The 16,402-nt window shown below is 47.9% G+C and overlaps 1 protein-coding gene across 1 annotated transcript in view; it reads right to left on the bottom strand.

The window, feature by feature from the left end:
- The window catches only part of LOC146191625 (FRAS1-related extracellular matrix protein 2-like), a 166,131-nt gene that overhangs the window by 68,071 nt on the left and 81,658 nt on the right, over window positions 1–16,402 (bottom strand). The window contains exon 2 of the mRNA XM_084600354.1: window positions 5,940–6,029. Within this exon, the coding sequence (XP_084456480.1) occupies window positions 5,940–6,029 (90 nt within the window). The remainder of the gene's footprint in view (window positions 1–5,939; window positions 6,030–16,402) is intronic.

Raw genomic sequence — 16,402 nt, forward strand, 5'->3', positions numbered from 1 at the left:
GCCGGACATTGTAAACAAAAAGTCAATGTTGGGCTAATGCATTATGCTGTGTTACAGCTGGCTGCAAAAGAGAAGAAAAGAAAGACGATCCGACGGGATAAGGTTGTAGCGGAAAAGAAAAGTTATTACCGTTTCTGTTTGTTCCTGAGACTAATTGCACGACTTTTCACATTTCTTTCATGCGTAGCTTCCGCACAAGTTACATTTGAAATCAAGCCGGGCCCCGAGTCCTTGCTATTCAGTTACACAGTGAACGATACTTCTGGGGAGAAGCGTCTGGAGTATGTAGCTTCCCTTCCATAAATCATGCACAAGAACAGCACTCGTCACTCCACTGAAGTGCCACAGATTTCCGCTCTCGAGAACGGAGAGAGGAGGAAAGACAGGTGGAGAAAGAGGGTAAGTGGCGAACCAAAGGCCCTGGTTAACGTATGCACAAATGGCTCACAGACGAGAAGCAGAGGAATGGGAGGGGAAAAAAAATGACCCTGGTGGTCGTGAGAAAATCGGTGTCAGGCTTCACGGCACGCTTCGGGGCTCCATGCTGAAGGCTGCCTCTTAGCAGGCGGGAACGCTCCGCTGTAACCAAAGGGGTGATGATTCACACGCTCAAGCGCCGCGGTATCACTCGGCGCCTCGCAACGAAATGTATGCCCGATGCGACACGATCCGGCAAAGAGGAGAGAGGCGCCCCTCACGTGTCGGCTCGCTCGAAGGGCAGCAGCAGGGCTGGAAGATGAACGAGGGGCGACGCCGACATCAAAGAGATAGCAGAGGAAAGGAAAAAGAATAAATGTCTTGATGGTGTTCTCTGTAAAGTTTGAACAGCGGCGAGGAGGGTTGCGCCACTGGCGTAAAGTGGAGAAGGAGGAGAGTAAGGAATCGCGTTTTCTGGAGCGCCGCAGCAGACGACAGGCTGTGGGACAAGCGGAAACACTAATCCCCGACACGCTTTGAGAAGGCCCGCCTTCTTTGCGCGACCGACAGACGAGCGACCACGGTGACAGGCGACCCCTACAGCATACCCTGAAGCTACACTACTGACTTCATCCTCCCCTTCTCTCCTTACGGTTTCCAAATCTCCGCGACAACCGTCCGTCGCCTGGCGTGGGCGCGAAGATAGCCTCACTGCGATTCTGGCGCCTTGGCTCTTCTGCGGCTTCGTAAAGCAGTCTGTGTGGCCTACGTGCATTGCGCAAATGGTGCTGGGATGTCGGAGCAGTCCGCGAGGAGAAGTGGGCGCGCGATGTCGTGTGAGGTGTGACCCCTGGCCTCGTGTGTGTCTCGAGCAGACGAGGACGGATGCCACGCCACTGTCGTGTACAGACGCTGGACATAGAACAGATAGGGAACGCCACGGGTGAGGAGGGAGACGGGGGAGAGCTGTTCGCGACGTGTGACGCGCAGCAAGTAGTCTGGAGGGCAGCTTAGCCTCCCCCCCCCCCCCCCCCCCCCCCTTTGTTTGTGCACACCTTTTGCACGCTGAGCGCAGGGGCTACATACTCGCGACTCTCCTCAGGGCCTCGCGGATTGGCCTCACTCCTCCTGATTTGTCATTTGTCTTGCGCGGGGAATGCGCTGTCACTCTCGCACATATTTTCTTGTTTTTATGTACATATACATGTATCTATCTTGAGGCGAGAATGTGGCGGGGCTTTGAAGAGCTTCGCTATAGCGTACACTTGTGATAGGAGTCCGGAGCTGTGTGCTTAACGCGTCCGTTTATGGCCTCCCAATGTGGGGCTCGCGTTTGGCATTTAAGCGCACTGACGGTTTCACGAGGACGTACACGATGGTCGTATACGATAGCGCTGGGTGTTACTTACGCGTCCCGCTTTCAAGACGCTAAGGCTGGAATGGATCCACGCTGTTGGTTCATTTGTCTAGTTTATCTGTCCCAGTGCGCAGAGCGACTACGAAGGCATAGCAGTTAATTTTAGTCTCCTCTGAGTTCTGTTTGCTGAGCCTCTCGGGGCTGAAGAGACGCTAACGCAGTGGCACCAACAGCAAACGGTAGAGGCAGCCTAGCCTCACTCAGCGAAGTCAGCTTTGAAAGGCAAGAACAAAAAAAAAAAAACAATCACCAGCCAGTGATTGCTTGACGTCTGGTCAGCGGAAGGCCGATTGGTTATTTTTATGTTTTGATTCCTTGCCAACACATGCTGCGTGTCACTCAACTGTGCAGAAAAAAAAAGGTGCCGACCTTCTGACCACATCATAGACGTCGGCACAAGGACAGGATTCCACTCAGTTCGTTTACGAGTCGCTGACCTTTGAGGGGAAAACGATGGCACCGCCAAGAGTGGTTGTACAACTGGTCAGACAGTTTTACTTTGATGTGATTCACGCTGGACTCCAAGGATGCAAGTGAGAACGGTGCTCACACGTCGCTAACGGCAACGTAGTGTGGCAGCCCTCGCATCCTTCTTAGCTCTCAGTGAGCTCCATGGTGGCTTATAAACAACTTTTTCTTATATATATATATATATATATATATATATATATATATATATATATATATATATATATATATATATATATATATATATATATATATATATATATATAGATGTATAGGAAAGCATTGGGGATTGTACTTTGTCTTTTTTTTTTTAATTTTGACTTCATAATCACGTACGGAAAGATAAATAAACACAAAGTAGAAAGAAAAACAACGTACCGATGGTGCGGAACGAACCTTGAGAGTGTTCACCAGCGCCACCCTCAACTGAGGGTGGCGCTGGTGAACACTCTCAAGGTTCGTATACAGACAAGATTAATACCCAAGAAAGCAGCAGGGGGGCCAGCGGCCGATGTAGCTCAGTTAGAAGAGCACCGAACGCGTTATTCGGAGGTCGTGGGTTCGGTTCCCACCATCGGCACGTTGTTTTTCTTTCTACTTTGTGTTTATTTATCTTTCCGTACTTGATTAGGAAGTAAAAATTAAAAAAAAAAAGACAAAGTACAATCCCCAATGCTTTCCTTGGCCTCGCCGACTGTCGGCTTCTTTCCTTTATATATATATATATATATATATATATATATATATATATATATATATATATATATATATATATATATATATATATATACGCATGAGTAAAGATTTCGTTGTATAGTCGGTGCACTAGGCTGCTGCTGTTCCAGTTGTGTGGTAATAGTGTGGCGCAAAAAAACATCTGATTAAAACACGACAGGGGAAGCTTCAACATGCGACATCGAAATGCAGGTTCTGGTGAAGTGCAGTGGATGAAAAAAACAAAGAGCTCATGACGCGTATATATAAATTGGCATAGGTTCTTCTATATTTCTTGCTAGAGATGCTGTCGAACACTTTGACCATTTTGAGGCCTGCTCATGATCTCCCACAGAGCAGTTAGTTGGCGAGAGGTGCCGAAAATGGCTACACAGAAGGAAAGCAATAACACAGGAAGAGCTCACGTCTCTGCTGCGGGTCCTTCTGTACGCGGAAGATACGAGCCCGATGCACTAGCCCGGCTATATAAGGAAAACAACCGATTTTCTAACCTGCCGCATTTGGCCGCATATGTAAAAAGACGTAAAAAAAAATAAGAGAGAGAAGGAAGATTTTTCGGCCTTTTCTGGCGCTGAATCTTCGGTCGTGCGTTCGCTTGTAGCGAAAGTCAACAACGCGAAACCTCGGGTCCCGGTCGCGGTCTGTGCTCGGCGCATCAAAGCGGTCGCCTTTTAACGGGACGTGGGAATAGCGAAGGATCTTCCTTACGGACAGGGGTCGCCCATCTGGCCGCCCGTCGCTCGAGTTGCTCGGCGGGCCGTGGCGGAGGGGCACTGTTCACCGAGTGAACCCAAAATGGGAGTCGCCACGCTCTGCCGGTGGCGCGTGCTGGCAGGCTGGGCCGCGTGAAGCTTCGCGGAGTTCGGACTCGGATCCAGACGCCAGCGAGAGATTAACGAGGCCTCTACGAACGCCCGAAAGCGCGAGATGCGTAAACAGCGAGGCGAGCCAGTGAGTGAGTGCTCATATACTAGTATATATGATATTATGCGCTCAAATATCTAAAACAACCTAGCAGGCCGTATCTGCCAACGGAACAGACTGCCCGAAAGAAAAATACTTATCACTTGAAATTCATGGTTGCATTGCGAACTCCAGTAGGGAGTAAACACTTGAAGTTCACATAACTACCGTTATATAACTTTAAACTACGGATCCAGGAATCGGTTTTAAGGAGGTATAGGAAATAATTATACTGATATTGTCGCGTCACGTGAAAACGAATTCATTGCAATAACTTTGTCATAAGAGGTTAACCTGGAGAGGGTAATTATCAGCATTGTTTCTTAATAAGAAAATAGCTACGATTTCTCTTCAGAGTTTAACGTCCATTAACAGTTAATATTTAGGTTCCTGTACTGGGGAACAGGAGGAGGAGAAAACATTTATTTATGATGATACGATTTGGGAAGGGAGGTGCGTTTCGTTGTGGAGCTGAGTGACAGACCCTATTCCGGGACGCCATTGGCCGCCGCCGCTGCCCGAGCTTTCTGGACCAGGACACGCTGGGCCTCCAAGTCCGAGCTGGACAGGGCCGCTTCCCAGACCTCCCTAGTTGGCTGCTTTATTGCTTTTAGATTTGTATTTTTCTGGCAGGCCCACACCATGTGGTATAAGTCGTTATACTGCCCGCAGAATTTGCACCTACCCGTGAATGTCGGGTCCTACAACTCGACTTTCTGTGGCAATGGAGCCAAAGCCACGAAAGGGGGGGGGGGGGGGGGGCTTTCATAACTGTGTTACTACGTCATGTAGTTCCGAGTACCTGGAGCCATGCCTGTTTAGCTTTACAGTTTCCTTGGCTCTCACAAGCAGCAACACGTTCCTTTACGTCGCTAATTGCTTATGAAGATAAACTCACTACTAATCAACACCGCGCACGACGTACGCTGTCAAAAACAGTCACGAGTTACGAACGCATTACGAAAGCGTAACTGGATCTGTCAAAAACACGCGCGGAGAAATGGGCGGAGAAAAGCGGCAGACGCATCACACCTGTCCCCGCGTACGCTGTTGTTGTTGTTGTGGCTGTAGGAAGAAGGAAAAGAAAATGCACGGGCATGCTACTGGCTCTGTAGCTGAGCCACCTCCGCTGCCTCGTGCAGACAGAAGAGAAAATAGAGAAGAAAGGAAAAAGAAGAGAGAGAGAAAGACGCGCGCCGCAACAACAGCCGTCGTCCACCACCGAAACAGTAGCGGGTGCAATGACGGCCTACAACAGATAAAATTCGGTGGCTGGCTCGCCCCCGCTGCAAATGGCGTTGACCTACCGTCCCAGCCCCGTAGGGCCAGGAACTGTCACCCTGCCACCATTGCAAATCAATGTTAACGTATTTTTTATTATTATTTGTTAATAATAACGGTGTTTTGTACAGCAACAACGGATTTCTGGTTTGGTTTAGTTTGGTTTAGGTTGGTTTAGTTTGGTTTATGATGTTTGACGTTCCAAAGCGACCCAGGCCATGGAAGACGCCGTAGTGGAGGACTCCAGAAATTTCGACCATCTGGAGTCCTTTAACGTGCACTGACATCGCACAGCACGCGGGCGCCCTGCTTTTCGCCTCCACCGAAAAGCGGCCGCGGCGGCCGGGATTCGGTCCCGCATCCTTGGGCACAGAAGTCGAGCGCCCTAATCACTGCACCAGCGCGGCGGGTTAAACAACTTATTTCTGTGTGGTGTGAAAGCTCGTGCGTAGAATAACTTCTGTATGGGTACCGCAGGTACGTGTACGGGACCTGCACGATCCCTTTTTCCTCTGCTAAAGGTATACGAACCAAGTAGCACCTTGAACGGAACGATCGACAAACTCTCTGATCGGTCATCACCACAACGCTGAACCGTTTGAATGCATATCACTGGGAAGGACGAAACTGAAACATTCTTTGGAAATGCCGTGCTCACCTTCGTCGACAACTTTGAACTGGAAGCTGTCCCTCGTTGCATTCGTCCTCTGGTGGAGCAGGTAGAAGATATCAGCATTATCCAGGTCCCCTGGGATGAAAAATAGAGATGTTTTAAAAGTTGACGCCGACTGCCCCAGCGACGAAGCGAAGCTACACATGATGCATGTTTTCTGTACGCACTAGCTCTGCGTCAGCATGATCGATATGAGATGCAAATGCCACTTGCACATTTCCGCTGCTGATGTGCGGATATGAAAAAAATACGAGACACTATGGCGGCTAAAGTGGTGAAAGGCGAAAGCCTGAGTGCCGCGTTCTGCTACGCATTTGTTGCAAATGTGGCGGTGAATGATGCTTCGAGTGAAGGGGGTGCCTCCTGTTTCACATTCTGCTAGATAATTAATTAAGGGTTTGTGAGTACTAGTTAATGTTTGGTTAGTGTTAGTTAAGATTGTCTTAACTAGTAAGTGCACGGTTAGTACTAGTTTAAAGGGCCATTCCATATACATGTGTTGCTATGGGCAACTGCTTAGTTCGGTTAGTGTTACTTAAGGTCGTCTTAACTAGTAAGTGCATGGTAAGTGCTAGTTAGAAGTGCCATCACATATACATGTGTTGCTATGGGCAACTTCTTAACTATTACTTAATTAGTCCTTAATTATCGCGCAGTTATAGAAGTGCCTTAAATCGTGTTCTGATATCATTCGAATGTACGTCATCGATTAAGTAATGATTGGCATATGCCCATATAAGCATGCACCCGAAACGCGGACACATTTGCCGACACGGCTGCTAACTACAGTATGAGGCATTAAAGGCTTTCGCCTTAAAAAGCAAGAAGGAAAGGAAGTCGAGCTCGCGCCGAATTACGATATTGCCGCGTCGTATACAAAGTGGCGTGAATACTTTCCTTTCACGTTCTCGCGCACGCAACCGGCTTTGGTGAATGGGCGCCAGGCGACGACGCGATCCGGAGAGTGAGATGGCAGCGGGAGATCGATTCGGTACATTCCGTCACGCCTGTCAGCGCGGACAATCTCTCGTTGAATTCGTAGTCGCGCGACATTCGTCATGGAGGCGATCCCGAGATGAAGACGTCTCGCGAACTGAGCGCCGGACGACAAGTGGCCCGCGACCGTCTTGCCGCGTCATCATAGGATGTCCCCACTGGTGATAACAAGCAGCGCGACCTGGTGCAGCATCTTTTGACACAACATCAGCGCAGGCCGTGGTGTCGCCTTAATCCTTAGCTCAATCAACGTCGTCGAGGCGTCGATAAGATGGAGCAGGCCACGCTGCCGCGTCGGTACGCGGAAAATATGTGGAGATCAATACACAGTGGAATGCTTCCGCGGGTACAGTGTTGCGATCTACCGCGTGTCTGTGGGGAGGGAGTTCTTGGAAGTAAATGGTGCCGTGTGCAGTTACGTGACTCAGATGGCTGTGATGCCCCATGGGGAGGTGCAGTTGTTGTCATCGCTCGGCGGCCTATACAACCTCTCTCGTGAAATCTTGTTTTACGCGTTGAGTGGGTCCCACGGGACCTGCTGCCTTCCCAAAGTCAAGCTGATTTAGCAACCCGCCTCGTGAACCAAGACGCATCAATCCCACGGCTCTTTGAAGTGGACGACGCTACCCTCCTTTTGTCAAGAAAGGAACACCTCCGGCGCCGCACACGTGCACTTATCCCTCCGTGTGCGATATCCCTTCCCCACGGTCTCACCCGCGAAGAGGAGGTTGCGCTTAGGAGGATCCGGGTCGGTGTTGCCCTCACACCAGCTGTCACTAGGACGTGGTCATACTTCCAACACTTATGTCCCCGCCAAGGGAGCCCGATCTGTAAAAACGAAGATGTTGAGGCCGACATACACCACTTGCTGTGGGACTGCCCAGCACTCAAACCAACACGAATCCGGCACCTGAGCATAGCTGGTCTTTCAGCAACCAATCCTGCCTCATACGTCACTTGGACGCAGGGACCTCATCATCGCTCACTTCTGGATTTCATAAAATCAGCCAACCTTTTTCCATTCATTTAATCATTTATTCACCGTTCATCTGATACCCTACTGATGCCCTGAGGCGATAAATATCGATTAAAAAAAAAGTTTCTTTTTTTTCTGGCGGGGGGGGGGGGGAGGGGGGGGGGGCAAAAGATTTTCTGGAATAGAGCGTTTAGTAGTAAGACGACAGTGCTGTCCATTCCCGGGCACGTCGAAGCCATTTAGAACTTTCTCGAACGCAAACTACTATTGAAACGAGGGCTGCAGCGTCTTGAAGCACTGTAGTGTAGGGCTGCAAAAGTCTTCAAAAGCTTGGCTGCTATATCCATTGTCCCTTCCCGTATATAGCAGTGGAGCAAGCCGCATCATGCAGAAATCAGAAAATGTTTGGCTGTTGAATCGCGTATAATAAACTGATCACTGGTAGAATATTCAGGGCAATCTTTTGTTTCTCAGTTTTTATTGCTGTCCTTTGCTCAATGCAACCCATTACCCGAGCTTCCGCCTTTTTTTTTTATAGCGTTTTCGGCAACCGACCCCAACAAACCACTGCAGTAGCCTACGGCGCTGAGACGAGCTGCATGTGTCTTGAGGCTCTCTTCAATCGTGTGCGAGCAGGACTTGTTTAAGGCATTACAAAACAAAGCCTGAAAAATAAAAAGAAAGAAATGTGGTGTCTGTATCTACTGCATCGCTGTGTATTGTTTGTGTTGTTGTACCAAATTTATTCCGATACGCTCTTAAATAAAATTCAGTTGTAAGTTCAGCGCTTGTCCCTTCTTCCCCTCTGTCTTTCTGGTGCGCTGCTCAATAACCAGAAACTTTGCAGTTTAAGAAAAATTCGTCCTGGTCGGGGATTGAGCCCGGGACCACCGCCTTTCCGGGGCAGTCTCTCTACCCACTGAGATACCCAGGGCAATTAGCGCAGTGTGGATGCTAGGGCGAGAGCGAATTGATCAATAACTCGAAGTGCTAATGGTGTTGGTAGAATATTTAGGGGGACCCCCAAAGTGGAGCAGATTTTTAATACGGCTACAAGCGACTGCCCTGGAGAGGCGGTGGCCCCGTGTTCGATCCCCGGACCAGCACGAATTTTTATTTAAGTAAGAAGTTTCTGAGCAAGTTGTATAGCTTTCCTTTGTAGCCGTATGGCTGTGTTTGGGTGGATGTCTATGAATAATTACTCCCTTATACTAAGCTTCTGACCCTGGATTATTTTTCATCTCTTAACGTACAGTTCGCTATCATAATTCATTAAGTTGGCTTTTCCACATTTCTCTTTGCTCCAGCAGTATCGTCACTGGAGACTCATCAAAGCAGATATAAATAGTCGCACATGCACGGTACTGCTTTGAAGACGTATGCCGTGTTGTAACAGATACAATGTTAGCTTATTCTGCATCATAAAACATGCGAATTGAAATTATTGCTATTCATCATTTAGAGGGACTTCCAGAGATAAGGTGAAGCCGGCTTGACGTTTAAAAAAGGGGTCCTTCGGAGAGAGGAACAGTCGTTTTCAATCTTCGTTGCGGCCATGAAGTGGTGCCTGGCGAAAGAGCGCAGAATACCGACCCCAAATCGAGAGTCCCTTACCCTCTCTTTCCTTCTATGGGTCTGGGAAAATCAAACCAAGAAGTTTCATTTATTGCATTTTTCTCCGCACACCTGGCCAGCTGGCTTACTGCGTAGCCCACAACAGCCTGCACTCCCTTCCCCAGTGTTTTCTTTCCATTCACTTTTTGTTTTTTGTTTTTTTTCTCGCAAACTCCTGGCTGCAAACGGCCACCAGGCGTCGTCGCGCCACGCCCGTTCTTTCTTCGTTACGAGCCGAGAAGCGTGAAATCCACCGAATTAAGCTGGGCGCTGTCGACCTGCCGAGAGTGTGGCGAACGGCCTCCTCTCCGAGTTCAGGGTGCCTCCGTGAGTGGCGCCAGCCGGCGCAAAGAATTACAGACACGCACGCATGTGTCGGAGCCACCTTCGTTCCAAATAGATCAGCGATGCAAGACGGCCGTGCCAACGCCACCGGTACAGCACGTGCCGAGGCGGACGAGAAAATATGGCTTCCGCTCGAAGCACTTTCAGCCTCTCGCCTCTAGAGAAAGAACTCAAGCCAGGCAGTCCTTGGGCCGGTAGCCAGGCCCCCATACTTTCTCTACTTCTTTTTTTTTTCTTCTTACATTTGTTTTACTGCTCCTCGAGCTCCGCCGCGGTTTGCAGGTGTTCTCGATGCCGTGGCAAGCAGTGGACCGCGCGGGAAACGCCTTTTAACGAAATCGAGTCCTTCTTGGTGGGGAGTCCAGAGCAGGCGGCACGGGCCATTTAGGCAAGCTCCCCAAGCTTGCGACCTGCAACACGTATCCACGCCCTCGCTGGCGGGTTCCTTTGTCGATATCATTGCGGTGGGCGGCACCGATTGTCGAGGACTGAAGCTGTAGCTCGCGTTTGGCGCTACGGAAAGTATTTCATTTTGTTCAGATGACCTGCGGTTACGAGCTCCTAAATCATGCCGGTTGCAAAACTCCGTTTGCCGTCGGTAGTACCTCTTCAGGAACCAACAGGTGTTGGCATCCCACATTAATTTGTAACGGTGAAGAATTTTGGCTCAGTGGCGTCCGCAAGTGGCTCGTTAATTAGCATGTTCGAGCGATGATGTGAGGCAATACATATAGTAAACCAGGAGGCGTGTCGGCGTTTTGACGCCTAGGCTTCCAGGTAAGTTTCGCAAGCTTTATAATTGAAAAACTCTGGGCGTGCGCGAAACATACGAACTTCAACGAGGGCGCTAAGTGTGCCCATACGTTGTCAGGCTGACGGCACACTTGTATGGGCACTATTTACATATGGGCCCATATGGGCACATAGGGGCACATATGGACACTATTTGAATATGCACGTGTTTTGAATTTGTTTGACGTTGTTGAGCAGCAGATATCTGAATGCCCTGCTGCGTTAAAGGTGCCGTTTTACATGTCGATACCATTATTCTTTCGGTACTTTTTATAACTTTCCCCTCACGACGAGAGAAGATCAATTCGCTGTATCGGGTTTGGAGAGAAAAAAAAATACTGAAAATATGTAAGAAACGTGGCAGTGCAAAAACAATATTCGAAAATCGTTGACTTTACAACTTAATATACTATTTGAGAACATCACCGAATATGAGGACAGGCCAGTGGCCAAGGTGCACTCTTTTAACGCCGAAGAAGTGCAGGATATGGACGATGTCAACAGAGACTTCAGGCTTTCTTACGGTTGATTGAACTGCAGGTAGAATAACTGAATTTAACTCGGTTGTTTGTCAGATTACTTCTTCCTTGTACGCTCACCCGAAATAAAAAAATCTTGCGCAACGTCCTTTTTCGGGGGGATGCGGAGGGATGGGGGGGGGGGGGGGGGTTCGCAACAATGACCTTGAGATGTCCACCCGCAGGATTGAAACTCAGGGCCGTGTTTCGTAAACAGCCTCCTATTTCAATTGGTCATCTTTCTCCGTCAAATAATGCCTTCAACGTCAGGATTGAAAGCTAGGGAGCCTTGCACAGGGAGCCTTTCACATTGCCGCATCTCGCAGAAAATGCAACGATGGCCAATAGGAAAGGGGTAGAAAAAAGAGAGGGTAGTGGGGAAGAACGAGCAACAAACCATACGAAATGCGGCCCCTAATGAATACTCTTTCATTTCCATGAGTGTGGAGCGTAGTTCAGCATTTATTTAGCTATTCTGTGACGGCGAGAAAATAGGCTATTGTGATATGCGTAAGCATTGTTTCGCCCATAAATTTGAAGATTTTTTTTATTGTACCAGATCACTGTGTACCAATTCTGTTGCTGATTACACAATGAAACAAACAGAATATATATCCACTACGAAGGCCGGAAGTCTTTCAGTTGAAATATTTGAGGCACTCGCACAAAAATTCGCACACAAAAAAAGAGAAGACATCTAGGATCTAAATTTTGTGTCTCACACTGTAACAAACGAATGTTCAAAGTTATAGAACTCTTTGTGCTAAACGCTTCGGTCAGCAAAAAACCAAAAACAAATAATAATCAATTGTTTGCCCACAGTGACTTGGGCAGCATCGCAATGTAATGCAAATGTAATGCAAATTGCAAAATGTAATACAATTGACCTGTGCGTCGTGTAGAGAACTATTCGCGCACAACTCTGTTGGCGGAAAAAAACCACTCGAAATATGCCTCGGACCTTCTGAGAGGCCAGGTAATAATAATAATAATAATAATAATAATAATAATAATAATAATAATAATAATAATAATAATAATAATAATAATAATAATAATAATAATAAGAAGAAGAAGAAGAAGAAGAAGAAGAAGAAGAAGAAGAAGAAGAAGAAGAAGAAGAAGAATTGGTTCACAGAAAGGGAAAGGCGCAGTATCTGTCACACTTGCTCTATGGACACCTGAACCGCGCCGTAAGGGAAGGGAGGAAGGTGGGAGTGAAAGTGGAAAGAGAGAAAGGGGAGCCGTAGTGGAGGGCTACTGAGTAATTTCGACCACCTTGGGGATCTTTAACGTGCGCTGGCTGACATCGCACAGCACACGGACGCCACTTCGTTTCGCCTCCATTGAAACCCAGCCGCCGTGGTCGGGTTCAAATCCGGGAACTCCGGCACAGTAGTCGGGCGTCTTACCACTGCACTACCCCGGCGGGGCAGGCCAGGTATTTGGCAATGGCGGAAACCAATCTAAAGCTATGCCTTGCGGCAAACTTCTCGAATAAAAGAAAACAAAGAAACAAAAGTCGCTGACGGGCGACAATCGACAGTGCGGACGGGGCGTAGCATTCCTCTTAGGCCTAAGCAAAACGGGACGATTTGACGCCATCTTTTCTCACAAACCTGTAACTTGCACGCGGGTCAAGCGCCGATGCTGGAAAATTAAGATGACATTATCATGGCTTAGCAGGATCAGTGTAGGTGCAGGACGCCACCGTTGGCTCAACGTTTGCCGCGATTGTTCTACGTTGACTGGTTTTGCATGAAATTTAGGTTTCGTTTGCTTAGGGGTTTTAAAGTCGCAAAGTGACTCAGGCTATGAGAGACCCCGTATAAAAAGGCTTCGGAAATTTGGATCACCTGGAATTCTTTAACGTGCACTGAAAGCGCACAGCATACGGGCGCCTGGCTTTTCCCCTCCATCGAAAAGCAGTCGCAGCGGCCAGTCTTCAATCCCGCCTCCTCGGGCACAGAAGCCGAGCTCCGGCTGTGAAAAGTTTAAAAATACTTCGTCATATGGTCCTTGAAAGAAAAGATTGGCAGTGCTTTGACCATGGTTGAGTCGAATTAGGCGGTTGATAGCTCGGTTTTGCATAGCTTTTCATGGTTTACCCTTTTTTTTTTTTTTTTTGGGGGGGGGGGGGGGGGGGATGCATTCTATTCGTCCAAAGCTCTTCAAATATATACAAGTTTGACGAACTTGTAGTTCAAACTAAGGCCTTTAATCCTAATTAACTTAAATGATGATTAAGCAGGGCTGGTATTTAGTGTAATGCAATCGTTCTCGATTTAGCTATCCAATTATATGATTATATATGAAGATACTATATAGCATAAAGGTCAGTTTTCAGTAACAGTTACCTTATTAACCACAATTAAGATATACTGTTTGTTCAGTGCAACTATAAGCTAATTATAAGCTAACCAATGCTACATGACGATGCTGTCGCGTAAAGCCAATTTTATGGCAGTTAACTGATTAACTTTAATACGTTCCAAGATACCTATCCAATGATAGAGTTGTTATATTACTGTCATACTCGGCATAAGCTACACAATATGATTTTTGTGTTGCTATTGCTCGAGTCGAAAGTTTGACATTAAGGCTGAGTTGAAGGTCAAACGGACGCAGTTCACAGGTGTTTGACTCTTGCATTGAGTTGAGCTGACGATGTAAAATCGATTGCGAAACTAAGATAGATTAATTTGCAGCATTCTATGAGGCGTTGCTTGCCCAGAAGCGACTCGCATAGCTCGAAGGGGGGCATTTAGCGTATTCGTTACAATTTAACGATTTGAATAGGCGCTGTACGCTGTAAGCAAGGAGGTAAGCAGAATAAACCGCGTCACTGCCGCGATTCTTTTTTTTTTTTTTTTTTTTGCAAAAACGAAAGTAAAAATGACGAGGTGCTGTCGGCAAGCGAAATTCACCTATCTTTTCTGACGGCACTGGGAATATTGGGCGCGGATCAGTCTGCCTGGAAAGACGCTGCTCCTGAATGTGTTCGCACCCACAAGTGACGCCTCAAGCGAAATTCGAACTAAAACCAGTAGATGCGCTTTGGCTTACTTCGAAGCTTCAAAAGTGGTAAATCGTTCAAGAACGTTTTATATCATCGCTAAAAACATATCGCCTCTACATCCTTTAGAAGAAATCAACGAAAAGTGCCCTAAAGCTCTATCTGAAAAGGTTGCACCTGTACGTTCCTCACGCTTATTTATTTCCCCGCTCGAAAGGCTCACTTCTGGGTGATGCCCAACGTACCAGCACTATGGTTTCGATTGTCCCGCAAAGTTTACATTCTGTGGCGGCCACATAAAAAAAAAAGAAAAAAAAAAGAAAGGGGAAGTGGAGGCATTATATGTGACGTTTAGTAGGTATTTCAGAAGTGGTAGGGACAAGCGTGTGTAAAAGAAAGAGTAACCCCATAGTTTCTATGTCCAGATAGAGGAGGCAGATTGCCAGGGCAACGCACTCCTTCACGTGCTCGAAGATCCAGGGCGCTGACAAATCCTCATGTTAGTGTGCCGCACACACATTCCGTTGCCTCGCGTAATCTGCCATGCAGAAATTGGCGCAGCTGATTCTCTGCAAACTCTAAAGCAATAAAAAGTCCACACGATTACAGCGCCGGGCCCCAAGAGGTCGCGCGCTGGTCGATGAACAGTGTACACACTTCTCGAAGGGCTCCAATAGTTCTCGGAATGAGTCGAACGCGCAAGGTTCGTGCCTTCCCATAAATACAGCTTTACTAGGAACAGCTTGCGAAACAGTGCAGCCAAGACACAATAAAGGTTCAAGAAAGAGCATTCGCATACGCGAAGCGTTGATTCCATTACTGGTTCCCCGGGCTATATCACAGGCCTTTTGAGGCAGGCAAAGTAAAAGGCCAAAGACCTGTACATGCTAGAGCGAAAAAAGAAAAGAGAAGAAAAACACAGAGGGTGCGTATCCGTCGGTGAGCAGTTCCCACCTACCAGTTGTTTTGCAACTGCGCTCCAGAAGATATTTTAGGATAGCGAAATGTCGCGCCGTAAAAGAATACCATTGAGAAAATACTTTTCTTTCTTGAAAGGAGATCGCTGCAGTAACGGGACATTTCCTGGAATTGTTACCGATTTGTTGCACCCGCGTTTCATTTAGATTTGCGTCGTATATATGTACGATAAAAGCAACAAGATTTCCATTGTGCCCCACATTTGAAGTGGACAGCCGCGTCTTCTGTTTTGTTGTATTAGTCCAACTTCAATGTTCTCCGCTTCGTGGAAATACGCGCGAAAACAGCACAAGGGATCAATGGGTTCTTACTACGTCCCAGCACAGCTTTGTTACATAGCTCGCTTGCGCCTGTTTGACTTGGCCGTTTAGTAACTTTAAAGGCATTGCGAAAATAGGATTGTTCTTGTTACTTTCAGCAAATGAGCGTACTTCGCTATTTTATGCACGCGTAACATGAATCAATCAACGGTCGTATCTATTCCAAATGCTTTTCCTACACGTGCTTTTGAAAACGCGCACTCTATGTTCTATCACTACATGTCTTTCGTGCGCCCATGCTAAAACGTGCGTGTTATACAGACCTGTGCACACCTCCGCCCTTTCTTCACTCTTTTTCTTCGTACTTACGCTGCATTTCGCCTTCACATTCTTCTCTCTCCGTCTGTTTACGTTCTTGCTGCTTTCCATTTGCTCCACGCTCTGACGTCTCTTTTCGAGATACCGGTTATTCCAAGCGCAACTCTTTTCGCGTAAATCTTTTCGTCCCCCATCGGCCCCCTCCGCGCGTCGCCAACCATGCCGACTCGTCTATGCGATGCCCGTATGTCTACTGCGCGGCGCGCCGGCACTCGTGTTGGCGCCCCTCGGCGGGTAGCGTCGCCTCACGGCACCCACTGCCTGCGGTGAAGCCAGAGTGAAAGGGGTATCGCGCCAATAGGACACCGCGGCGCCAACTTTCGGCGGCGTCGCGGGTTCAGTGCCGTCATCAGACGGACCGACCGATAGACAGACGCAACTCTTGCGCGTTTACAAGAGTACACGGGCGTGCTCTTACGTTCTCTGCCGTATAATCGAACGCGGCTTGATCGCAAAGGGTGGACGGAGTCTGCTTTTATTTTAATTTTTTCGCCGCCGCTGCTGTGGCGTCTGTCCGGAGTCGCAGCGGGTGGTGCTTTGGGCGCTCTTGGATGGCTCGCCCTCTAGCGTAACCT

This window comes from Amblyomma maculatum, chromosome 4 (genome assembly GCF_055883805.1).
Source record: "Amblyomma maculatum isolate TAMU_Amacu chromosome 4, ASM5588380v1, whole genome shotgun sequence".
Lineage (NCBI taxonomy): Eukaryota > Metazoa > Arthropoda > Arachnida > Ixodida > Ixodidae > Amblyomma > Amblyomma maculatum.